This window comes from Oxyura jamaicensis, chromosome 4 (assembly GCF_011077185.1).
Source record: "Oxyura jamaicensis isolate SHBP4307 breed ruddy duck chromosome 4, BPBGC_Ojam_1.0, whole genome shotgun sequence".
Taxonomy (NCBI): Eukaryota; Metazoa; Chordata; class Aves; order Anseriformes; family Anatidae; genus Oxyura; species Oxyura jamaicensis.
The window spans coordinates 7,581,600-7,607,593 of record NC_048896.1 but is presented as its reverse complement, the minus strand read 5'-3'; the positions used below and the strand labels follow the sequence as shown (position 1 = coordinate 7,607,593).

The following is a 25,994-nucleotide window of genomic DNA, read 5'->3' as shown; positions in this document are numbered from 1 at the left end:
TATTGCACCCACTGGTTTATGTAACCAGAACAGTACCAAGACCAGCACTTGCTGTTTGAGGGGCTGATGTTGGTAATGGCACCTGGCACCTTTCTTTGTCTACCCATCCCTGAAGTGCTCCCCAAGCACCCACTCTCCTCCTTCCTTCACAGTGGCACCACAGAGCTGCACTGCAGCATCCCATGGTCCTGCTCGTGCCCTCCTCTTGCCTTTGGGGATGAGCCACAAAAGGGCAGTGGGGTTAGGGGTGGAGGTCTTGATGGAGCAGTGCATAAGCTAGAGGCCCATTGATGGAGTTCATCAAACCCTTTAAGACATAGTGATTGAAAGCAGATACCAATTATCAACAGCAGATATTGATTATCAGCAGCACAATTGCAGACAAAAGCTGAGCCCCTGAAACATAATCCACAAACAAATTCACATGATACAAAAACTCAATCTTTTTTTGGATGAACTGCATGGCTTATCCAAATGTATTCTAGAGCAAGGGACAAAGGTTGTGTCTATAAACAGCACGTTGGTTTCAGCAGAGGTATTTTTATGTTCTGGAAGTCTTTTATTATAATTTTACAAGCACTGAGTGACAGGTCTCTGTGTTCTTGCAAATCCCTTCCAGGCCTGTGGGTGGATTTCTTCTAGCTGCTCTATGGGGCCATGTGGAAAACGCTTTGGTGACACAACCAAGTCCCTCAGCATCACGGGCAGCTCTGTGTCACAGCTGCCAGTATATTCAGTGATCAGCCCTAGGGAAGAGTTTCATGAGACCCTAACAGTTGGGTTGGGTGGCATTTAAAGAAGGTGATTTTTAATGTGAGGAGTTATAACCGAGTGAGATTCGGCTGAAAGAAGTATGAGTCCACCTGCATGCATCTGCCTTTTATAGCTGGGACGGAGCTGAGAGTGCTCTCAGAGTGCCTGTGCCACCCAAATGGCTGGCTTTGAGCCTGCGTTACTCCTCTGTGTGGTGGAGCCCTGTGCCCTGGCTGCCACATCCCCCATGCTGCCCACAACTGAGCTGGTAGGCACCTAACAGGCTGCTCTATGGCATTGTGTCTTTTGCTTTCAGTAGCCCTTTGGAGATGAGGCAGTGCTTGTGTAGTGTGCATGTGAGTTATTTGATGTGGGGTTTGACATTCTCTGTCTCCTCTTTTCCATGGCATGGAGCAGTAGGTGTTGGGTTTTGGGGGTGGGACAAGCATCCCTGCAGGTCTGTGATGTCTCTCCTGGCTGTGTTCTCCTCCAGCAGCCTGTCCCTACCCCACTGTTTCACCTACTGGTACCAAGGCATGTCTGCTTTTTTAGGCTGTCTCTGCACAGCTGAAATGACTGCCATACTTTTCAGATCCTGGGCTTGGCCAGGACTGAGTCTAACCTGGCTCAACACTGGTAGAAAGCAGGCAAGGCTTGCTAATGGGCTGGCTCTAGCACAGCTGAGAAGAGAATTTGGCCTAATAGATGTAATTTAGCAAGGTGACAGTAGAGTCCTACACTCAGTAGAGTCCCTCATAATTGGTGGAGAAGTTCTTGAGGATTTGGAAACCTCTCCCTTTCCCCATGGCTCTGCCCTGTTCCCAGGGGAATGCAGGCGCTTGTGGGCTCTCATGTAATGCAGCTGCACAAGCTCATTTTAAGAGAAAGCAAGCCACTGCTTCACATCTGCTTTAGCTTTTTGACAGTTTTCTCTAGCACTTGTGTGCAATTAACACTGCTTTTTTGTCTTACGGAGCCGATCCTGTGGTAGTTTGATTTGGACAGTAGTTTGACAGCCAGCAGCAATTGTACTGAGAGGGGTTGTTTCCCTTTGCAGACTGTGTTACACGTTGTCCCTCAATTTATTGTCTCACTGCTACTTGAAAAAGAAAACAAAATCATTTTTTGGGCCTGGATCCAGCCACAGAGCAGAGGATGGCTTAATGAAACACATAAGTGGTTGTACCAACTCCAGTTGGTTTATTTATGTGTATAAATTTAAGCACACTTCTAAGTATCTTATTTTTCTTATTCCAGGGTTTCTGTATGATAAATGTAACAGCCTGTAGGCTTTGCCCATTGCTCCAAGAGTGAGCACTGATAGTAATGCTGTAGCATGCTTTGCTGCTGTGAGACCTGTGGTGGGAAGGTGGGAGAGGAGTCCCAGCCCCTGGCCTGTCCCCGTGGAGGTGAGGGACGAAGGCATTTGCTGCTTCAGCAAATGTGGAGCAAATTCAGTTTAGCAGCATAAATAACCTTGCTTCCCCATACTGCTTTGGGCTGGTCTGTCTCTGCTAGGTCTTGTCAAGTATTAGTTTACTGATCTTAACGTTTCCAAAGACTCCAAAGCGACTGCAGTTTTGCTAGGTTCCCCAAGAACTGGAGCAAGATGGTGCCGGGGGGAGGTGAATTGCTTGCTCCCTGCCAGCCCCCTGAACAGCCTCCATCGAGGTGCTCAGCTGCGATGCTGCAAACCAGCACTGGGCTCGTGCCTGGGCTGAGGGCTGGGCTGGGTCCCCCTGGTTTTGGCAGAAACTGAATCCTAACCCTGATGAAAACTTTATTTTTTTAAAATTATTTTTATTTTTCTTTAAATTGAGTGTTTTCCAACCAACCCCATAGAGAACGCTCTTCAGTGTAGTCCTTGCCCAGCTCTGGTCTGACATGATTTCCAGGGAGACCTGGGATCCTGATAGCTTTATGAAAAATGAAAATTATGTTCTTGTAGCACACAGGCACTTTGAAAAAATTATTCCTGACTCCAGAGAAATGGCTCATACATTTTAATGCCGCTATTAGAAATTGAATTGACAACACTTATTCTCAGTGGAAATTGCTGTGCAGCTTAGGGGAAAAATATGCAGAAAGCACTGGTGGAGACTTCAGAGAGCTCTTGTCACCCTGAGGTATGTGTGCTTTTGGTGCTGTGTTTCTGCTGAACAAAAAGAGCACGGTTTGATGTTTGTATGCCAGAGAAAGGGAAAGCAGGAATGTGTGGGCCAGCAGAACAGGGGTGGCAGCAGTGAGGGTTAAAGCATTAAAACAGCTTTGAGACTGAAGAGCAAAGTGTGCTTGGATCTCACACAGTGATGGGGAAACATGGGCTGCTCTGGACTTGCGTGTCCCTGAGTGTTCTGGCAATATTGCACACAGTGGCTTTGTTGCCTTAATAAGTATAAAGAAAAGGAGCTGGGTGAGGGCTGCATTAAACTGGCGTGAGAGTGCAGAGCTGAGGTGCTGAGGAGATGGGTGAAAGATATTCCTCTTGGGGAGATGACCTCTGAGGAGGACTTTGTGTCTGGCTGCTGTGCATCAAGGCTCTGCAGTTGCTGAGCAAGGAACACCTCGCTCCTGAGTCTGGAGGAGGAAGAGGGACACGGCTGGCAGAGTACTCATTTATCAGGGCTTCGGGCTCTTCTTGAAGTCTGGATGATTTATCTGATCTTGCCTGAGTCTTTGTATTTGGGAGTCAGTTGCAAAGGAGCAGCCAAGGCAAGTTCAGTAGAAGCAGAGCGAGTGGTCTCCTAGTCCAGCAAGGTCTCTGACTTCCCTGACAGAGGAGATGGGCAAAGAGCCTGGCTGGGCAGGGTGGTGTGCAGCTGTAACATGGTCAGGGCTTTAATGAGAGACTTGAAGTGCTGATTTGCAGAGTATTAGTGTGAACAGTGGCTTAAAGGAACTCTGGCCGCAAACTGTGCCTGTGAAAAGGGGAAAATTAAATGACATTTGTTTCAGCAGAGAAAATGTGTGACAATGCAGGACCAGAGCAAGGCGTCTCAGGAGGCTGCACCACAGCTCTGTCTTACAAGTGTGTGGGTGCTTGTGGGCCTCCTTGTGCTCCTCAAATGAGTGTCCTTTCCTTGGCTTGTCCTGGAGCACATCTCCAGGCTGTTCTGGAGCACGTCCTTGGCACTTCGAGTAAATGCTGATGTGGTGTGATGCAAAAAAAAAAAAACAACAACAAAAAAAAACCAGTTGTGAATTTGGAGTCACTCCAGGGTGAAGGGTTTTCACTTCTGCCCTTGTTGGTGCAGCGTTATTATTGGTATCAACCTGCAAGGAAGCGGACCCCTTCCTCCATTTTAAAACACCCTTCTCAGCAGTTGGAAATGCAATCAAACCCTCCCAAAGCAGAGAATTACTGAGAATAACTTCTGTGACTAATCCAACCCCATAGGCCTCACTGGAGAGGACTTTGCAGCTTTGTTTTTCCTTGTGAAGAATGCACAGCATATGTCCTGACAATTAGTCAGAGTGCCCAAAAATACTCCGTCAGCCCTGCAAGATGATCTCCTTTGGCTCTTGGATCTGAGATGGACACAGGGTTATGCACTGTGGGGCTTTGGGAAATGTTATTTTTAAAAACGGCCACGTAACAAGGGTGATTAGGTCCTTTCAGCCACCAGTGCTGTCTAGCAGAAAGTATAGATAGCAAAATGCTAATATTGCTGGAGGTGACTGTCCCATGCCTGAGGTAATGGGCTGGTTGTTCTGCTAAACCCATATGCCAGGGCTGGCTCCCGCCAGCTCTAAATCAGCACTCAGGACATGGCCTTGGTGCCTGTGCCAAGTTCGGGCAGTGCTTTGATGGTGTGCTGGATGCCAGGGAGTCTTCCCAGCCAGCATGCCAATGCCTGGAAGGGCACGTCCTTCTCATCCAAGTGGTGGGCTAGCTTCACCCATAGCCAGGCAGCATGCTTCTGCCTACCCGTATTCTGACAAGCATCTGCTTTACCCATCTGTGACCACCTCAGCTGAAGTTTTGTGTCTTCAGTGTCTCCCATGTGCTAAATCCCTGGAAGGTCTTTTGCTAGGATCACGGTCCACCCACAAATAGCTCCTTCTTCTTCTCTCCTGTGAATAAAATAGTGGAAGTGGGGTTTGGGCTCAGCACGCTATGTGTTCCCTGCCTTTGGAGGAAGAGTACAGGCATAGCCTGTAATGCCCACCTCGTCCTTCTGGCTGCCAGGTCCCGTTGAATGGATGCAGCAGGGCGGCAGGGCTGCTGGAGGCCCGTGTGGTGGATGCCGGAGAGCTGCTGGCTGGGAAGCTGCTAATTTCTGATTTGTAATGGGTAGATTTCCAGTGAGGGTGAATGACCCAGCTTTCAGGCAGTGATGCACATAGCTGAACTTCCTTCTGTGCTCTCCACAGTGAGCTGTTTAACTTCACGGGGGGACAGCATCACTCAGCCAGCTGCCGTGCCTATGAGAAGTAATTGAAAGCAATTAGGAGTGCAGAGAGCATAATGGAGGTTGTGAAATACCATTTCGGTGATGGCTCACTAACTACTTGGTGAAGCCTCAACATGAGCACTTATTGCATGGGTATGGTAAGATTATATTGCTGTGAGTGCTCATCAGACTTCATCTCTCCTGGAAAAGACTGCCATGCTGCCTGGCCGGCATCAGCGCAGTATTTATTTCACAGGGACTTCAGTTACGCTTTCAGTTGTGAAGCCAGTGCTAAGCCATGGGGGAAAGCAGTGACTTGTAAACCTCTGCCATGTCTTTGACTCCACCAGTCACTCCTCCTGCATGTGACTGCGTCTAAACTTGAACAAAGACGTCTGCAGTCAGCCAGGACTGCCCTAACAGAGCTCTGCTGTCCTAAGCTGAAGCTGTGAAGTAATTGCTGGGGGAATGGTGGTTGTGGTGCAGCTTGCTTGGCCTTGGGGAGGGCTTTCCCAAGGATCACGTGGAATCCATCTGGTGGAAGCGCTGGAGGTAACTGAGAGGCATCGCACCCATCACTGTTGAAGCAGCAGCACTGCTTAGCTGGACGTCTGGAGCCAAAGCTCCGGGCACTGCGGTGAGCAGAAGCCCTGGAGCTCTTCTTAGAGCTTTGAATGCAGGGGCCTGGCCAGTGTGGGTGAGAATGTGGCTTTGAGAAGCTAAACTGGGGACTTCTTCCACTGCTCCTGATGCAGGCCAGAGGAGGACAGGAGCTGAACAAAACCTTGTGCCTACAAAGCAGCTCTTGATTTATACACAGATGCTCTCCTCAAGCCTTGGTGTCGCTTGGCTTTCAGCAGCCACCAGAGGACTGCCATGTCAGCAACAGCTGACAGGAACAAGTGCCAGTCGGGAGCGTGTGTAGAGGGGAGCTGCAGAGCAGATGGCAGCAGGGAAATAAATTTGGAGCTGCCATGGGAATAGTCCTGGAAACAGTCCAGACTGTGGATGGAGGCAGATGGGAAAAACCCAGTTTATAGGTCTTCCCAATTTTGCTGTTTTTCAGATTCCTTTATTTCCAGCTCCATTATCTCTGGGCCATTCTTTTCTGTCTGTTACTGTCTTTTCTTATCCGCATCTTTTCTCCTCTTTTTTTTTTTTTTTTTTTTTTGGACTCACATTATATCCCAGTTTGTGGAGGGCTACCCAGCCTGTATCTACCGTCTTATAAATTTCCACATTTCCATAGCTGATCCTAAAAGCTCCCCTTAGCACTGACAGGCTCAGCACATGGATATGACCGTTCAGCATGGAAGGAAAACACCTGGGGTGCCTTTGCCACGTGCTGCCCGTTTCCTTTTCCACCTTCCCCGTGGGAAGTGGGATCCCACGGAGGATGGGCTGAGCTGGCTCCCTGAGATCACGAGGCTTGTCTGATGGCTGGCATGTCTGTCCTCTGTCACTGCACTGACGTCTTTGCTGGCTTTACTGTCGATGTGGGTGCATCCTTGTGAACCAGCCTGTCTTGTGTTCACACGAGTTCACCTGCAAGATGCATCAGGGGTGTGGAGGGCCATCCTTGTGTGCAAAGCAGGGGAATTGTGCCAGGTTTGAGTCTTCTGAAGCATTTATGTGATACTTTGAAGAGAAATTGTCTGGTGTATAACCAAGATGGCTTTTTCCACTGTTTGAAAGGGTTAGGTGGAAACTGCATTTTGGCCCAGGTCTGTGTGTGGGTTGAACACAGGGTGCCTGGCTAGAAGGGGGCAGCCCAGTGGGGCTCTCTGCCTGTAGTCCTCCCTGTGCAAACACCGCTCCGCAGTCCTCTCACCAGCGCAGGACCAGTGCTGGGAGCAGGAAGCGCACACAGGATACTGAGTGCTTGGAGAACTGGATCAGCCCTCAGTGGCAGTCCTGGACCCTAATGCTGCTGGTGTTTGTGTCATTAGAGGGAGGAAAAAAAAAAAAAAAAAGTGGTTTGGGGAGCTGTTTGTAGAGCTGTTCACAAAATTTGTTTAGTTTCTGCCTCAGCAGAGCCAAGGGAAATTTCAGGTCTCCAGTAGGATGGACAGAAGGAGTGCTCCCTGCTGTGGGAGAATGCACACTGCATGCAAGCTGCGAGTGGATTTGAAGAAAAATCAAAACAACAACAAAAAAAAACCTGAATCTGCAGTTACTTGAAACGAAGGAAATGTTTGTGAAAAAGGTGGGAGCAAACCTGGATGTGGAGTGCTAAGCCCTGTGCTGCCTGACACAGCCCTGCCTGATGGGGCCATGCAGGTCCCGTGCTATTGCAGCAGCCCTGACAGCCTGCAGGACGGAAAGGCTGGGGAGCATCCTGCAGCCCTGGCTTTTGTGGGGAGCCCACTGAATTGTGGCTGTGCTTTTCTGTGCGGGTTTGCTGTGCGTAGCTAAGCAGAGCGTATGGAAGCAGAAAGTAAAGTGTTAATCCTAAGGTGGACAGGTGCCCCCCTCCTGCTCGTATTTACTGCTGCCTGCTTCTTTCTTTGATGATGGTGACTAATAGTTCATCAATGCCTGGGTTATACTGTCTCTATTTAGGACTTGCAGCCTGTTGAGTGACAGTAGGATGTGTAGGCAAGCTGAGATGCCCAGACCTTTTCTGGCAGGATTGTTAGGGCAAGAAAATACTCTGGAAACCACAATGTGAATCATTTGTCTATCCGAGCAGATGACACTATGCACCAGCCATGCTGCTCTGTAGTTGGACCTGCATGGTGGAGTGACTGTGTCCAGACCAGCTCCCTGTGGGGCTGAAAACCTACAGGACAGATGAGGTTTCACGATAAAGACCTGAAAACCTAAGCCTGTGTGTCCTGCTGTGCACTTATTGATGTGTTTGCAGCACGCTCTCCTCTCTGCCCAGCTCTGGCAGAGCGTGGTGGCATGGAGGAGGTGGGAGTAGGGACCTCGTAGTGACACTGCATGAGGCCATGCAATGTGCCCATGAGTGGCGCACACTGTCTGCGGGCACTGGCGGGTGCTCAGGCAGGTCTGGCTTGCCTCCTTTCTGGGGCAGGCTTTCCTGCTTGGTGGCTTCTGCTCCATGCCATGTTTCACAGGGCAACAATGTCCCTCCTTGTTGCTTGTGTCATTCCTTGCACCACCAGTGTGTTTAATCATCTCTGGAGGGAGCTGGGCTTGCAGGGAAGAAGGAGGCTTATAGGGGCAGATATGAATTGCCCAGGGTCATGTGGCTAAAACAAGCCAAAACAACAAGAGCAGCTCTGTCTTCTCAGCAAGTGTTGTTCTCATCCATCTCCTGCTGTGCTGGCCCAGGAGGCCACAAATTCAAGAAAAATAAGAATATTACAGACAGCTCTGGGGTATTGCCAGGGCCTTGGAGCTGTGCAATGAGATGTAGCTCCAAGGAGGCTCACGCTGAAACTTTGCTGGCATCAGCAGGACTGGGTCCTGCTCCTCTTGCTGGGTCAAGCATCTTCCCTGCCACCTCCTCCAGCTCGTGCCTGTTGTCACGCTGCAAACACCCATGTGTTTGTGCATGCAAAGTGCTTTAATGGCCAAGTGTCCATCCCTACTTTCCGCGTGCCTCTGAGATGCTGCCACACTGCAGCTGGACTGCAGCCACCTCTGGGTGGGACGTGGCAGCTGCTGGCAGTGCTGCTTTTCAGGATGGGGAGCAAGGGTTACTGTTTGTGATTAGGGGCGGAGGGTATCCTGGGGAAGCAGGAAATGACGGCCAGGTGGGAGCATGCCAGTGCTTTGTGTAGGGAACTAGAAAGGAATGAGAATGGTTAATGGTGCAAACTTGACATGCATTGCCAAAAATGAACTCATGTCTGTAAATATTACACTGCACTCAGCAAGATTAGCACAGGAAAATACCAGTTGTTAGGGTTCCTGTTACCATCTGAATTATGCAAACAATTTGCTTGAGTTTATAGATGAGCTGGGGCAGAGTAATGTAGGGTTTTTTCTAGCCAAAGTATTTTGGTGCGCTAGTACGTTAGCACGTGTCCCAGCCTCATACTGCTGCACAAGTGGATCCATGCCATGCTGTTTTGGGACAGTACACTGTCAAGTGGGGCCTTTTCCAGGCAATGCTGAAAACTTGGGAATGTCAGAATGATGCTGACCTTTCACATGTGTTACGTGGGGGCTGTATGATGGCCATAGAGGCCTGGGGTGGTCACCAAGCCTGGTGCTGGGGTGAAGGCTCTGTACTCCCCGTCCCACAAATGCAGTTGAGGAGTTCCTTGGCACCTCTTTGGTGGGAAGCAGCGACGTGCCCAGTGCCAGGCTGTTCGGAGGCCAGACACCACCATGATGGGCTGTGACTGGAATGAAAAACATTGGCTGTCAGGGAGGTTAACCGCCCTTCCCACGGCCATGCCATGAGTCAGTGTCAAGGCAGGATTAGCGGCTGGGTGTCCCTGGCCACGGCCCCGACCACACGTGCTGCTGCTGACTGCGTGACCCCGAGCAAGCGTGGCCGTGGAGCTGCCTCTGCTGCTGCAGCCTGTGTCTGCATGCAGGAGCCAGCCTGGAACCAGAGCTCCCTCTGCTCCCTGCCATAGCTCGAGTAGAAGTAGGTAGCCAAAATTCTCATTGTGCTACAGAGCTCTGGGGACACCTGAGCAAAGAGGGTAGAGTTCTGAGTCATTGCTCTCTGTAATCCTATCAGGGAATGAGCCCAACCATACTGTTAGATGCTAGAGAAGCCCCATAATCATGAAACCTCGCTTTTAAAGTGCTGGACTCATTCAAGGACTCATTCACTCTGAATGATTAACGCCTTGAGGTTCCTTAGGGTAAAAGCTGGATGAGGACCAGGCATGGTAGTTTTACAGGCAGTAAAACTTCAGCTTGCCCCTCATGCTGAATACAAGTCCAACTCTCAGGAATGTAGCTCCTGGTGCTTCTCCATAGTATCTGCTGGGTCCCCAGGCATGCAACCCTTGGCTTTTCTGGGCCCTACAGACAGGGGACAGCCCCTCGTGTATGGTCCAGAGCTGATTCTTTAGACCACAGCCCCTTTGGCCCTGGGGACTGTGATTCTCTTCCTCCCTTTGGCAGCAGCGGTGCAGAATTGACGCTGGGTCTGTAATTTAGCTCAGGACTGTTATGAGACACAATCTAGCTCCAAAGCCAGGGCCAAATAGTACTAGCATGGGTCAAGTTCCTAAGGCACTCTCTGCCTTTGGGACTAATTTGGGTGCTGAGTAGCTGGGCAGGTATTTGAATGTTGCCCACAGAGGTCTCTGGATCCTATTCTTCTCTCTCAGATCACCTAAAATGGTAAGAATTTTCAAGGGGGATTAAGGTTGTGATCTCTGGGGAGGGGAGTGGACATCTGGTAGGAGTCCCGTCTGTATTAATAGCCTCCGTTTAAATGTATGTTATCGAAAGAGGCAGCTTCTAATCAGCCAAGACACCGTGCACTCTGTTGCCTCAGGGGCTGCCTGTGACTTTGGGCTGTTAATCATGGCTTTCCACAGGCACACAGGTAAAGCGGTCGTGCTGCAGTCTGAATTGTGGGAGAAACCCTGTGCGTGCAATGGCTGCTAAACAGGGAGGAAGGTTTAGCTAACAGAAAAATGACTCTTTTAAACGTGGTCTTAAGTCTCTGTGATCTGCAGCTGTAACTAATGATGACAAATAGGCTTGTGTGTGGGACTGGTGCTGGGAAGAGCATGGTGGCATGGTGTGTGTGCCTTGTAAATGTTTACGCGTTTGTAAAATGCATTGGGTGCATGCTGTGTACCTGCTGCTGTGAGAGGGCTGGGGCTCAGCTGTTGCTTGGGGAAGACTGGGTGAATGTGGGGGATGGCACTTCTCCCCGCAGCTAGTTTGTTGTGGCATTGCTGCCTGGGGCAGGGAAACCTGCAGCAGAAGCCCAGAGGGTAAACCCAGATGGTTTGCTCTGCCCTAGTGGGTGGTGTGTGCTTGCTCCATCTTCTGTGTTTATCTTGTAGATCAAAGAGGTCGACTGTCTCCAGTAGTAATAATATAAAAATCTAATTTTTCCTTCTCATTAACACTGACAGTGCATGTCAGATTTGCATGTCCCCCTTGGCATGCTGGTATTTGGTGTCTCCCCACCTGTGACTAGTCTGCTTTAGCCATGCAATTACTAAGCCATTGAAAGCTCCTTGGGGTTTTAAAAAACTTGTCTGATTCTTAAAAGCTGATTTTGTGTGTGCCCAGCATGCATTTACAGCCCTAAGTGACAACATACAACTGCAGTGCTATTGCATCTCTTGATGGGACGTAGCCCAAGGGGTGGACGTGCCCTGGAGCGCAGGGCTGCAGCTCCTGTGGGCATCAGACCAAGCTGCTGTGTACTCAGAGCTAGGGGGCCGTGGTGCTCCACACCTGGCTGGGGGCACAGAGCTTCTTAAAAATTAGGGAGGGAACTCAGCTTCGTGCTCAGCCACCTGGGACAAGGCACGAACATGAGGCTTCTTGCATGGCATGTAACTCACTTAGAATTTGCTTGTATGAGGCAGATACACATTACGCAATATGTCTCTCCGAGTGAAATTTGACTTCCATGGTATCATTTTTTTAACATCTCAAAGGTGTTTAAAAAGAGCAATCCATTCAATTCAGATGTAAGAAGACGTTTGTTAACTTCAGCCCATCCAGACTGACTGATACTACAGCATCACTTCATTCTACTTCTGGCTGTTTCTTTCTTTTCTTTCTCATGTTCCTGTGGGAAGATGTTCTCTGGGGCAAGGAACGGGCTTTACTTGGTATTGGAGTGGTTGTGGTTCAAGTACTGCTATAGCAGTAATCACAATTAAGACACGCATAATAAAAATAGCTGTGACTGCTGGGTGCTTCTCTCTGGCTGAGCAGTTCAGGCACTGCACTGAGATGATGAGAGCTGAGTCTGAATTCCTGCATTACCAAGCTCCTTGGACAAGTGGCTGGGGCTGGTCACAAAAGCCCTGGCTCCTCGGCAACGAACACGAGCCAGAGTAACCAGCGTGCAAACTGAAGCAATGACAGCAGTGGCACCTGACATCCTGTGCACTTTTCAGGGGGTGCAGAAATGCCCCAGCCTTCAGGTCTGTGTGAGGGCCTTTGTCCAGCCTGGCTGCTGGTCCTGACTCCTGAACCAAGGGCAGGGTCTGCCCTGCCAGCATTCACTGTTGTGCTTGATGTAAAATGCTACAGAGTCTGCTGAGCAGATGCTGCAGCTGGAGTGCTGCCACCACCAAGTTTTATCTCCGTGTCCATTCCTAGAGCAGCAGGGAGCTCCATTCCCTGGCACATCACCTGGGGGTGCCACAGCGCTTTCCCCGGGGCAGGAACCCCGCAGCCAGAGAAAGCCTTGTGTCAGGCTCCTGGGCATGTGAAGGGCACCTAGCTACTGAGATGGTGTAGGTCCGTACAAAGCTGGGAGTGTAAGTGAGGAGAAGGTAACACGCAGTTAGGTACTGAACAGAACTTTTTTGCCTTGACTGATTTAGCTTGTTTGGAAAGGATTGGACTTGATTGCTTAAACTCTGCCTTGGTGCTCAGGCCTACTCTAGGCAGTGGTGCTGTGCACTCCAAGAGCTTTGTTAGCCTTAGCTGAGCTCTGTAGTAAGTGTAAAAGCCAGCCCTGGGGGATGTGTTTGCAGGGTGTCTTTAATAGCACGTCCCTACTCCCTGGGGAACTGTGAAGATTTAATAATGATTGGGATGTGCTCAGACATGGTGGCAATAGGACCATAGGGAATGACTTTGGCAACTGCCTGAGGAACTTGGAACCGTTCTTGTTCTAAATAAAGAAGATTCTATTTTATCATCAGATTAATTTTTGAATTATAAAGTATGGGACTTGCATGTGCCCCAGCCTGGCAATGGGAGAGCATAGCTCTTTGCTCTTCACTGCCAGCCCTCCCAGCAAAAATGACCTGTAAGTGATTTGCGAAGCCAAAGGAAAGAGAGAAATGTTTGTTGTCCAGGGCAGTGTGCCAGTGACCTTGAGATGCAGTTCTCAGCATTGCTTCTCCTTTCTGATTAACAGGACCCTTCTTTTAAGGGTATTCCCTGGTATTTATAGCAAACCACAAAACATATAGAAGAATGCTGAGAGTAGCGACTCAGGTGACACAGCAGCAGATACAGGCCCTGGGCTGAAACAGGCAGGTGCTGTTGGCATGGGGGCTGTGTACTCAGTCTGCTGAGAACAACAAAGCTGACGGAGAGCCAAAAAGCAATTGCTCTTTCCCAGTGTACCCAGTACCCCAGCAGAGGGTTAACAGCTTCAGCCTCATCTTCCTTCTTCAGTGACAGAACTGTCTGTAAGGTTTAAGTACAGTTTCCTTGGTTGTTTTCAGAGACCACACTTCAAGTTCTTCCTTGGTGGTTTATCACATTTAAACATATTCCCCAGAGACATTAACACATATCCTGTGCTAAGTGCTTTGCTTATCAGCTATGCTTCAGCTTCATTTGCTGAGGGCTTTGATTTCATTTGTTCTGCAAACCACTGCTGTGTGGTGGTACACAGCCCGGCTGAACCGGGATGAACCGGCACGGGGCCGTGGGAGACAGGAACTGAAGGGAGCGGCAGGGTTTGTTTTAATGCCATAGCTTTTGTGGGGCTGAGCTTCTCATGTCTGTACGATTTCCAGTCCCAAAGCTTGCTGTGCTGCAGTGGTGTAGCCCTGACCACCACCTGGGACAGCTCTGGGGCTGCTCCACAGCACGGCATCAGCACGACTTGAGGTGCGTGGAAGCCTGTGGGGCCCAAACATTTGAGACCTTTGTTTGAAAGATGAAAGGCTTGGTCGTCTGTGTGTGGGCTGAGGGGCTGCTTTGTAAAGCTGCAGATGCTCTTTTGGGACAAGTGGCTAACTTGTACCTTTGCGTGCAGGTAAATGTTAGGGTTGAATTCCAGCAGGTCTTTTGTGCCAAATACCCTGATACTCGAGAAGGCCACTGGTTTGTCCAGCCACCCCTTAGCTGTAGCCAGATTCATCAGGGAGCTACATTTAGACAGCACTCTGCCAGGCCGGCAGGAGAGGGACACCTTGCTTGAAGTGGGGGTAGTTCCTGGTGTGTCCTGAGTTTCATGATTTGCCTGTTTTCCAAGTCAGCACACAGGTCAGGGTTAAGCTTTGGAAAGTTAAGTGGTGGGAACATGGAGCAATTGGAGGCTGAAGTTATTAAGGAGACAAACATTTCCAAAATCATGATAAATTATTTACAAAATCTAGACTCAGTCAGAAAATGTATTTATTTGGTTACACAACAAGTGCCTGTACTGTCTGCCTCCTGTGAGGAGACTGAACTGCACAGGGGAGCAGCAGTACGGTGCCAAACGTTTCTTCCAGGGGGCAGCGTGCTCTGAAGCCATCATGGACGTTTGCTTCACCCCAGGGAAATGTCCCCATGGTCTCAGTGTAGCTGTTACCGCTACTTTTGGGCTCTCGTCACCAGCCCCCAGTGGGCTGCTCCTGTGGGAGAGTAGTAGGGAATGGTGTGGCTGATGTGGGCTCTCGGCATGGCAGGGGAGGGCAGACACGCGTTTGCTGGGATAACGTGGTCAGTGTTTGTGTCCTTGTGGCAGGCAAGGGGACAGAAGTGCCTTTCGAAGCCTAGATTAGGGCAGGGGTTGTTCTGCTGAGAGCAGAAGGCTCCTGTAAGAGCTGGGAGCAAATAAATGCCACAGCTTAGGTATGAGAGAGGCTTTTTGGTCTATAAGATGGCACAAGGTGGGCAGAAGCTCCCGGTGCTGCCAGGCCTGATGTTAATTGTCTGTGGGGCTCTAAAGCTCCTGTGATAAATGTGTGTCTCACGTTAGCAGATGACGTGTTGCACGGGAACACTGGATCATGTTACTCCTTGAGCCATATGTTCACAATTACATCTTCTGGTTGAAAGCAACCCTAAACCTGGTATCAGAAGCGTTTCAATACCATTTGCCCTGGACTCTGTGCAACTGCGTTTCTTCTAAATAAAACCCACTCGCTTGATAAAGCTCTGCAGGGCTGGCGGTGGCTCACATAGTTTCCATGTTTCCCAGCTGTTTGTTCCATTTACTTGAACCGGCACAAACACAACCCTTGGCGTAGTTGTCAGCAGGACATGGCCGTCTCCTGACCTTGGCAAGGCGGCGTTTCCAGCCCTGGTCCCACAGAGCGCAATGCTGGCCAGCTCAGCCTCTGCTTCAGTAAGTTGAAGGGAAGGGAAGGGTGTGAACCCAGCCCCTGCCTCTGCGGCAGCCTCCCTGTGTCACGTTCCTCTCCCTGGGATCCTCTGTCCTGCTTTCTGGAACAGAAACTTTCCAGCTTGCTCCGCTGCCTGGGCTTGCAGGGCAGTGCTGGTGGGGCTGTGCCCGGGTCAGGACCTCTTTGGCTTGGTGTGTTTGTGTTTGCTGAGCCCTGCTCCTCGCAGAGGCTGCAACAACAATCTTGTGGCCTGGGGCTCTCCTGCTAGTGGGGGATTTTGGTGGCTATCAGGATGGGCTAAATAGTTGATGGTAAATCTAGAATTACTGGGGTGGGCAGGTGCCCAGGAAGTTGTGTAAGCAGGTCCTCATGCCGTAACAACACAGTAGTCCTGCCCATGCAGCACCCAGCAGCCAAGGGCAAGCGCTAGGGGACCCACAGGCTTTCTAGGGATGATGGCTACCCTAGAGCATCTATCTTCTTTACGCCTTGAAACCCCACGCTTGGTTCTGATTTATACTGTCATGCTGATTCTGCTGTCACAGACAGCAAAGCAGCCAACCACAATGTCAGCAATTTTGGTCTCAGTGCTTTTTGACCCTGAAACCAGGGCTTGACAGATTAATTAAACCAGGGCTTAAGAATAATTAAATTTCCTCTCGACATCCCATTGCCAGACTGCTGCCACAGCTCCTGTCTGGTTACTGAAGAAGGTTCAAGGTTGCATCCCAGCTATGGGGAAGCAGAGCTCCGCTGAGCTGGGGTCACAGGCATGCAGGAGACACATACATGGGGACTCATATAAACCCCCAGGGGCTTTTCAGCCTCCTGGGCTGGGCTTTGCTGGCTTCCTCTGAGGAGGGGCGTGGGGAAATGAAGAGCTGTTCATTAGCAGAGGTGGTCTGGAAGGCTGAGCCAGGGCACAGGCTGGGGCAAGTATCTGTGGAAAGTGTGAGCTTACATCTCTGGCCAAAGTGGAAAATCTTCTGGTCAAGAGACCCCCACACCCAGCTGGGCTCGCAGCTGGAGCATTAGCCAGCTGGCCATGGGGAGCAGTCATGTGATGGGGCAGCCCTGCTGGCATGAACCGAAGAAATTTCTTTAAATGTAAGAATGTAAAAGGTCTTTTCTTGTTTTTCCTCATTACTTTATATGTGAAAGCCTAGTGAAACAGGCAGCTGGAAGCTGCACACATATCTGGCACAAAAGGCCTCGGAGGGCTGCAGCTGGCTGCAGGCTTAGGCTGGAAACATGGAAACTATTCTGTGCTTGGTTGGCGGTGATTTCTGCTCAGATTATGCCTCAGACAGGATCTCGCCAGCCCCGCAGTGGGCCTGCCATAAGGAACCAAGTCGCTCTGAGTGATCATTCTCCTTGCTTGATGTGAAACAAGTAAATAAAACAGTCCAGTATCCTTCCTCTTAAGAAGGTGATGGGGGAAGACTTTTGTGTGACTCCACGCCCCTCTCCAGCAACTGTGTTCCTGGAGCCATGGAGCGAGCAAGCTCGACAGCACGGCATGCAAAGCGGTTTGCACTCCAGGAGGCACAGAGCTGCATTTTTGTGTTTGGCCAGAGCCAAACCTGCTTCTTTGTAGGCAGAAATCTAGCATTTGTATCTTGGATGGCTATTAAGGGAACTGAAAATATTTGTGTTACTAACACATTGCTTATGCTAAGTGCAGTGGCAAGCACAGCTCTTGCAGGAGGCAGGGCAGCCCCTGACCTTGCTGAGCTCTGCAGCACAGCCAGGAGCCAGCCCACAAAGCTGAATGCTGTAGCCCAAGTTTTTCTGAATTCCTGGTACTTCTCTCCCTATGTCCTAAATGGCAATACGTGACATGGGAGGCTGCCTCCTTTACCAGGTGTATGACTTCACGATTGTTGTGACCGAACACAGGTTGTCTGCTGCAGCCAGCAGAGCATGATGGTGTGTTAGCCTATCCTTGACCCTACAGGCAAAGCAGGAGGCACCTGGAAAATGCCTGTGGCATGGGTAGAGAGCTGTCCTGTTTTATAAACCATTGAGCTGTCTGATTGCACTGTTGGGGCAATTTTTGCTGTTCCAGAAGCTGCTTTCTCTAGCAACAAGCCCTCGAGGCACATGCATGCCACCATATGCGCATGGCTGAGCCGTCTTCAAATTACTCCTCATCTGCCCAGACCCAAGAAGCTGGAGCAGTTATCAGGCCTTTGGTGTTCTAACTTTTACCCTTTTTCCTCTTGTAGGGCCTGGCAGTTACACTGTGGGCACCATGTCGGAGCGCTTTGACTGCCACTACTGCCGTGACCCGCTGCAAGGGAAGAAGTACGTGCAGAAGGAGGGCCGCCACTGCTGTGTCAAGTGCTTTGAGAAGTTCTGTGCCAACACCTGCATCGAGTGCAAGAAACCCATCGGTGCCGACTCCAAGGTATGGTGAGCGGTCACATAGGTGATGACACCTAGACTAGGTGCTTATTTTCCTGGCTCTGGCCTGTTTTTAAGCTTCTGTGCAAAAGCAAGTTCTCTTGCAAGTACTCTGATAGGGACCTACAAGGAAAATTCAGTCCAACTCCTGGATCCACACAGGACCACCCAACTACTGTGAATGCTGAGTTGTTCTGAAGAAAGAACAGCAGTTTATCCAGCCTCCATAAGACTCCCAAAAACTCATCTTATGGGCAAAGGACTTGGAAACACAGGATTAATTTTTTTTTTTTTTCAGTTTAAATGTTTATTGCTTCATGTTTATGGTAGTAATAACATATACCTAAACTAGAAGGAACAAGATGACCAGAGAAGACCACACTTACAGAACCTTGAATTTCAAAGTTTGAAGTTTGAAAGTCCAAAGTGAATTTAAACCCCGCATAGCTGTAGCTTTTTGAATGTGATTCTAAGGCCCTTGTGCCAGTGCTTTTGGTTAAATGGCCTTCCCCAGCTGCTCACAGCTGGGTTGCACCTCCAAACACTGAATGCAGACCTGCTTCAGAACTAGATTTAGAGCTGCTCAGCAAAAGGGCTTATTGCTCAGTTTGTTTCTGTTTGTTGCAGGAGCTGCATTTCAAGAACCGTTACTGGCATGACAACTGCTTCCGCTGCTTCAAGTGCTACACATCCTTGGTGAATGAGCCCTTCATGCTAAGGGAGAACAACAAGGTCTGGTGTAGTAACTGCACTGCCACTGAGGATGCACCCAGGTGTAAGGGCTGCTTCAAGCCTATTATTGCAGGTACTGGTACTAGCAATACTGATACGAATGCTGAGTGCTGTTCTAGGGCGAAACCATGGAGGTTAAAAGAGCTGTGCAGGCTCCAGTTAGGAGTATCACAATGAAAATCTGGAGAACTACAGAAGTGGTACACATTTTGACTGCTGCTCTTACCTGTCATTTTTAGACAAGCGTTCAAAGGCTGCCTTGCAGTTAACGCTCATGTGGATTGTTCACCTTAATAGTCAGTATTAGATAAATTCTACCAAAAGCTTTGCTCTGTAAATGAAGATCCTCTTCTCAGAAAGGATCTGGTACCTGACTGACTTAGTATCTAAGAAAATCTGGAAGGCCCTGGCTAGTTAAAGTTGGATGTAGAAATTAACAGGTCTTCCCTTGTCCATGTTATGATTAAAGTTCTGTATGGGCAGGTCTTGCCTACAGGTATGTTACATTGCCTGAGGTTGGGGAGCTTGTCACAGGCCTGAAATCCCACCTAACAAGTTATTTCTGTCTGTTGTAGGAGACCAAAATGTTGAATACAAGAAGATGGTCTGGCATAAGGACTGTTTCACTTGCAGTCAGTGCAAGCAAGTGATTGGATCTGGGAGCTTCTTCCCAAAGGGTGATGACTTCTACTGTGTCTCCTGCCATGAGCATAAATTTGCCAAGACCTGTGCTAAATGCAAGAATGTAAGTCCTTTCCCTGTGCAGTGGCAGTTGCCAAAACTTGCCCTGACCTGTCTGTTAGAAGCTAGAAGAGTACATCTTGTAGCTGTACCATTGCTTATGTTTTTTCATTGAGATACTGGTGCAAGCAACTGACAGTGTAATAATGCAAGAGCTAGAGGCTGTGGCACATGAGTACTTGAGCAGGGTGTAAATCTGTTGAAACAAAGTGAGCACCAGCCTTATGCTAGCTTTAGGGATGGCAAGGTTTATAGTTCTCTAGCATGTATTGTGTATTCAAGCAACAAAACAATGTTTTGCAAAACAGCTGTTGTATACTTTTGCAATTGATTAATATAGAATTGCAGTGTCATTGCAGGTAAAATAAACTATTACGAAAGCTCCAGGCATGCAAGATTTCAGTCCAGAGGAACTTAAGTGTTGCAATATTTCATTTTAATGAAAACTTTCAAATGATCTTCACCATAACAAAACTCCCCTAATACCATACACCCCATGCCAGTGTCATCTCTTTTCATCCGTACCGATTCTGAATCCTCTTCCCTGCTCTTTTCTTCCTAGCCCATCACTTCTGGAGGTCTCACTTACCAGGAACAGCCTTGGCATTCAGAGTGCTTCATTTGCTCCAACTGCAAGAAGCAATTGGGTGGGAAGCGCTTCACAGCTGTAGAGGATCAGTTTTACTGTGTTGAGTGCTACAAGGAATGTGTTGCCAAGAAGTGTGCTGGTTGCAAGAATCCTATTACAGGTATGCTGGAATAAATGCAGCTTGAGGGCACTGGGTGCTTAAGGTCAGAACTGTGATCCCCAAAGACATGCAGCTCAGAGACCACCAACACCAGAAGCAGTTCTAATATCCCAAGCCCTATTCCAACAATTTACATAACCCACGTGCTCCTGGTGGATGGAGGCTGAGTTAGTAACTGAGCTCTTCACCTTTTGAACTCCTCAAATTTACCTCCAAAACTGCCCCAAGTAGAACTGTTCACACTTCAATTTTAGTCTGGGAACTTGAAGTCTAAGAAGAGCGGTGTTGTATTGCCCCAAACTGACAATTTGTTTTACTTCTAATATATTTTAGATGCCCCAGTTAGTTACTGCATATGAAAATCGCACAAAACTCAGCTCTGAAATGTGTGCACTATCCTTCTAGTCCTGTAAGTCTTGCATTTGATTCAGCACCTCAGAGCGTGGATCTGAGCCTGTAAGAACAAGGTGGGCTTAGTCCAACCTCTTCTTGCTCTGCTTTGACCTTTCCTTTAGCTTGACAGTTCCCTGGGAAAAAGATCCAAGGGAAAAGCCTCTTGTAGACAAGCCGCACATGCCTAGGCTAAACTGCCTGGATCTCACTAATACAGAGCAGTGAACAGTGCAGGTCTGTTGCATTTTGGCCTAGTATGTTAAATGTTACAAAAACGTTCTGCAAGACTACAAAAGCACAGGAGGCAGTAAGAATGGGATCTGCTGGTTGATAGGCTAACCCAGCCATGGGAAAAGCTACTATCGCCGTCCTATAATTGTTTTCTCTCCTAGCAGGATTTGGAAGAGGAACCAGTGTGGTTAACTACGAAGATGAATCCTGGCACGATTATTGTTTCAAATGCACAAAGTGTGCCCGTGGTCTGGCCAACAAGCGCTTTGTTTGCCATAATGGAAAAATTTACTGTGCTGAGTGTCCCAAACGACTGTAAGGAGCAGACAGCAACTACTATAAAATGGATTTTAAAGGCCTGCTTTTCAAAATAGTCCTGGTAAAGGTGCAGGTTTTGCATGTTAAGAATTTTACCTTTTTCCATTTAAGCATAAAACAAACTAAAATAGCCTAAAAATACCAGGTTTGACTTTTGAAGCTCCTGCAGCAAGATAGCATGTACTGTTGCAAAAAGCTAACTTTGCTTTCAAGTAACTATTGGTGTAAAGGCCTTAAATGCCATTTAGATTTAGCATTAGAAATCCAAGTAGTAGCCTAATCTGTGTGTGGCTTGAACTAAAAAAAAAAAAAACAACAACGTAAAAACAGCTAACTTTAAACTTGTTTAGTATACATTTAAGCTTGGAACTTACATGAAGTGTTTTTGACAAGGCATGCACAAGCCTGAGCACCTTGGAAACAGAGATGCAAACATTGCACCCAGGATCAGAGATCCATTATTATGCCTTTGTAAGTACAGGTACATATGTATCACACCATTAACAGAAACTCAATATTAACTTTGCTTATCTGACCATAAAATTGCAACAAGTGTAGGGAGTGGCTTTCTCTTACATGTAAGAACATTTTGGCAGTACAACTTAACAAAAGCTAAGTTTCCATAAACTTGTTTTGGTTATGATTTTTGCATGGTTAGTCAAAAGTGTTGCTCACTAGCTTTTTTTACATTATTGTTTAAATAAGGCCATCTACATATAATTATTAATCTATTAATAAGTAGTAAATCTTTCAACTACAGCAAAATGCACGTGCATTTAGAAGTGCCTTAAGAATAGCTCAGATGACCATAGCTCTTCTATCATGTCAGTGTATGTTTTATGATTTAATAAAAATGAGACTAGTGCCTGCTTGGAGTCCTACAGTCTGGAAAACTTTTTTTTCTATTTTTCTGTCTTACCTGATTGACATCGTTTATGGCTGAGCTACTGCAATCAAGTCGGATACCTTGATACAGAAAAGTATAGAGTCAGCTGTTCTGCCATAGTGTCCTTAAATACATGAGGACCAAAGCAAGAATTTACATAAACTTTAAAAAAAAATATGTAACTGACACTAGACCATCTACCAAGAACAACTTGTGTGGAAAAAAACCCTTTGGAGAACACACGTACAGCAATAGTCCATCACAGTCTACTACTACCCTTCAGTGACCTAAATGCTGGTTTAAAGTTTTGTTGTTTTTTTTTTTTTTGACCCTCCATAGCAATGACGATACCATACAGAAAAATTTATAAACTGGATGCTACTACACTCACTCCCTTTCATTCATAAACACCTACCAGAAACAGCGAAATCTCTCAGCATAAACAGAAAACAGCATCTTGCTCCACAACGGCCACAGAACACTGCTAGACTGTTAGAACATAAAGATGCGGGCACTACAAGTAAAAGGCAAAGGCTTGCAGTAAAAAGCACGTTAAAGAATTCAACAGTTATGAAAAATCTTATAGGCATGTACAAACACAGCAAAATCTAACAGTGTTAGCACAAATACCTGTCCAACCGCATAAATGCAATTGCCAAAGAGGCTACTAGTTTTGGGACTCTGCAGTGTGGCATAGTTAGAGAGCAGTACCAGAGCGCATCTCAGCACAGCAAGGGGTTGGAGACTCCTAGTAAGGTAATGTTTAGCATTACAGAAATAAAGCATTGTTCAACTGCAAAGTTTATTTAACAGCGCGCACGTATTTACATAGAGCTGTAACAGACCATTCGACAAATAATATCAGCACAGAAAAAATATCAGCATCTTTGTTAGAGTGATTGTCTCTGCCTGAAATAACTATCATACAAAAATACATTTTTCTTTTTACCTAAGGCACTGCTCTAAAGTCTAAAACAGTTTTAACATAGTCTGAATAGCAAATAGTGAGAGTAAGACGGCTGAGGGTTTCCTATTGTAATTGCAGATGTTGAGGGAAGAACGCAGTTCCAGCAAAAACATTTGCATTTAACCACTGAAAATAAAGCTGCCATTTGGATGATTCATTTAAATGGAACTATCAGCCAATGGTTTATAGCAGGATTTGAGACAGCTATTCTTTAAATTAATCACTTACTTATTTAGTATATCTATTACAGGAGCCATAAGAACAAGACTGCATTATTACTTTTAGTAGCAATTTTCAGAAGATGCTTAGTTAATCTCTTCATGCTGTGAAAAGCAGGCAAGTTTAGGTTAGATTACTTAATACAGGCTTTAGGGGAAGGGAAATATATATATGCAGCTTGCAGTCAATGTTATAAAGCTAGAACAGGAACACTTAAGAGTAATTAACATTAACATGAACAAAACAGGACTTCAATGGTCTAATACTGTTATGTACACAATAAAATAATACTTACATGAGTGTAGATAAATAAATCAAAAGGAAAACATTTTTAAAAGCATGACATGTTAAACTGCACTATGACAAACAAATCTAGGTATTCAACATTTTTTGTAATATTAGTGCATATCCTGTAAAATGTTTTGATGTTTTCCAATAGATTAAAACCTATTAGTGATGACACAACACTGCATTTTGAAACGTTTGAAATTTCAACATTTTTAAAATATTTTGAATTTGATGTTGGAAAATACAAATTTTTGCTTCTCAATTCAAAACTGAAGATACTTAATTTTGCATTTTTAAAATAGCATGTGAATGAAAGCACACAGCTTTTTTCTAGAACATTACAAATGGACTTGAGCTTTAACAGACACTGAAAAAGTCTTAATTTCATCTAGTGCCATTTTAGGAATATCTAAAATCTGACCAGTAGCAAACTGGAAAGTCTGCAGTGGCACATTGCTATACATTACTGGTATGAAAACAAAAAAGACTTAAACAGGTTAGCGTAAAGTCTGTAAGAGGGAAGTAAGTGATATTTAGACAAGGAAATCCTATCCAACAATTAACTAAACAAATGGATAAGGAACATCAGCAAAATAGTCTCCCTGAAATGTTTCAAGGTGCAAATCTAGAAGTTTATCATCCCTCCCCTGATGCTTTTTTATTATTTTTTTTTCAAACTTGAAGATGGATAAAGGTAAACAAGCAGCTTTTCAAAACAAGGCCTTCGGTACTTGATAAAACACTGGATTACTGCAGTGCAATCAGATTATTTCCAGGTCTCTAGTGTTCACAGTTCTGTCCAGAGAGCAAAGAAAAGAAAACATTTAACCATCATACTGCATGTATTCTACATACATCTATCATCACTGTCAGAGTCTATATGTGGGAGGGTGAGCACAGACCCACTTAGTAACTCACAGTCTAAAATCAGCATAGTAGCTTTTTTAAAAAAACAAAAAAGCACTTGTTTCCAAAGTTGCATACACAATTCTTAAACCAGATTGTCTCAAAACACATTTACGTTCAAAATTAAAAGGCAACTCTTTCCTCACTAGGGAGTGAATGATCAGAAAAAAATGTGATCAGCAATATCCCATTAAATCATTTTATTCCCACAGCCTACACAGTAGTGGCGTGGAGGAAACGTCTCAATATAACTATGTCCATAAGACCAAAACTCACAAGACGCAGAGTGACAGAGGAGACTCAGGAAACAGTTCAGTCTAGAAAAGTGCTACACTTTAATCAAAAAAGGTGCTACACATCACTTAAAGAAAATGTGGATAGCAAGTCTTGTTTTTTCCCCACTGTCATTTATTTCAACTCTTCACGCAGTCATTTATCTCATGGACAGAGATCTCCTGCTGTGAGTACGCTCATTTGGGGTTTAGCTACAACAACTGAGCAGTTTAGTCTTATGAAAACTAGCATGCTGAAGCCTCTCTGACACACTGCTGTACTGCATCAGGGCCTGGGTTGTCGAGTACGTTTGGCTTCAGATGCAACCCTGTTTCTTTCAGAAAATTCTGAGTATTGTGTTTGTAGCTTTATTACTCCTCTCAAAATGCAATTTGTGGAATTCAGGGTTGCTGTTACATCCATCAGTGAAGTGATAGACTATTCTGTGGTAAGTATAGAGAACAGCTAATATCTTGCCAGAGCCTGAAAGACCTTTTAAGACCATGCAGATCAGCATCAAAAAGTTACAGAACATGCCTAGGAGTGGAAAGGGGAAAGCAGCCAGGTCTTGTCTGTAGAGTTACATCAGACGCCTTTTAAACTGTTAGTATCTTCAAAAGTAACATGTGCCATTTAAGATGTTTTAGAAGCCTAAAATACAACAGATGGGCTTGAGTGCTGGTAGGAGAAACAGGAGCTTCACAGGGGCCCAGCTGTGTCTTTGGAAGAGCCTTAATGTCAGGCCTTAGCTGCTGTATACAGCAAATCCCTAAAAAGGCATCAGTTGGCGACTCCTTTTGACAGAATTCAAGTTACAAGCACTAAAGAAGGAGCTTTCCCTCCAGCCTACACATTGGAAAAAGTGCCTTGAAAATAAGAAGCTGAAGTTAAGGCAAGGAGAATAAAAATGCAACAAAGTTAATTATCCAGCCAGAGGAGGGGATAGATAGGGAAATCAGCTTGGATTACCTGATGAAGAATCTATAGGTTTGGTCAAAGAATTCACTGCACCATCTTCCTCATAAGCCAGTTTGGGGCTAGAAGACATTGTAGCAGCATCATTCAAGTTTTGATTACAGTTGTCGCCAGAGAGGCTGTCTGAACTCAGTTTTGTTGACCTGGAATGTACTCCAACGTGAATAAACTCCTCAAAAGTCCATGAATCAGATTTTCCATTAAGATTCTGAATAAGTCCACTTGTATGATCAGCTTCATTAACACCCAACTTCACTGAGTCATCAATAACCATTTCTTTTGCAGGATGGCTGGAAAAAGCAAATGGATACTAGTATTACAATTTATGGATATTTAATTTTTAGATTCATTACAGGCCAGCTGAATTAGCAGTCTACACAGCTTGCAAAGCACTGCATATCCTGAAGGGCATTCATAGATGAGCTCCTCCAGCTGCCACATGGGATCTCCCATCCAAGAGCCAGGGGGGAATAATGACCCACCAGCATATAACAACTTTTTACTATACTAATAACTTTCAGGTAAGGTCTGGCTCCAGAAATGATACGAAGAACCAGCAAGTTTAAAGCCCTCCTCTATTAAAATTGTATTTTAGCACTGTGCATTTCT

General features: G+C 46.6%; 2 protein-coding genes across 5 annotated transcripts in view; one reads left to right on the top strand and one right to left on the bottom strand.

Moving 5' to 3' along the window:
• Positions 1–21,235, top strand: part of FHL1 (four and a half LIM domains 1) — a 28,739-nt gene extending 7,504 nt beyond the window's left edge. The window contains exons 1-6 of one of the 3 annotated variants that reach the window (XM_035323528.1): positions 10,477–10,635; positions 17,530–17,711; positions 18,335–18,512; positions 19,015–19,184; positions 19,743–19,929; positions 20,718–21,235. In XM_035323528.1, coding sequence (XP_035179419.1) covers positions 10,614–10,635; positions 17,530–17,711; positions 18,335–18,512; positions 19,015–19,184; positions 19,743–19,929; positions 20,718–20,872 — 894 coding nt within the window. In that variant the 5' untranslated portion in view covers positions 10,477–10,613 and the 3' untranslated portion in view covers positions 20,873–21,235. Of the gene's footprint in view, positions 1–10,476; positions 10,636–17,529; positions 17,712–18,334; positions 18,513–19,014; positions 19,185–19,742; positions 19,930–20,714 lie in introns of those variants that run through there. The other 2 variants (XM_035323527.1, XM_035323529.1) reach the window with 2 other exon arrangements.
• Positions 21,236–22,087: 852 nt separating this feature from the next.
• The window catches only part of MAP7D3 (MAP7 domain containing 3), a 46,018-nt gene continuing 42,111 nt past the window's right edge, over positions 22,088–25,994 (bottom strand). Inside the window, exons 20-21 of one of the 2 annotated variants that reach the window (XM_035323525.1) lie at positions 25,380–25,675; positions 22,088–24,026 (exon numbers count right to left, since the gene is read on the bottom strand). In XM_035323525.1, coding sequence (XP_035179416.1) covers positions 24,019–24,026; positions 25,380–25,675 — 304 coding nt within the window. In that variant the 3' untranslated portion in view covers positions 22,088–24,018. Of the gene's footprint in view, positions 25,676–25,994 lie in introns of both variants that reach the window. The other variant, XM_035323524.1, reaches the window with a different exon arrangement.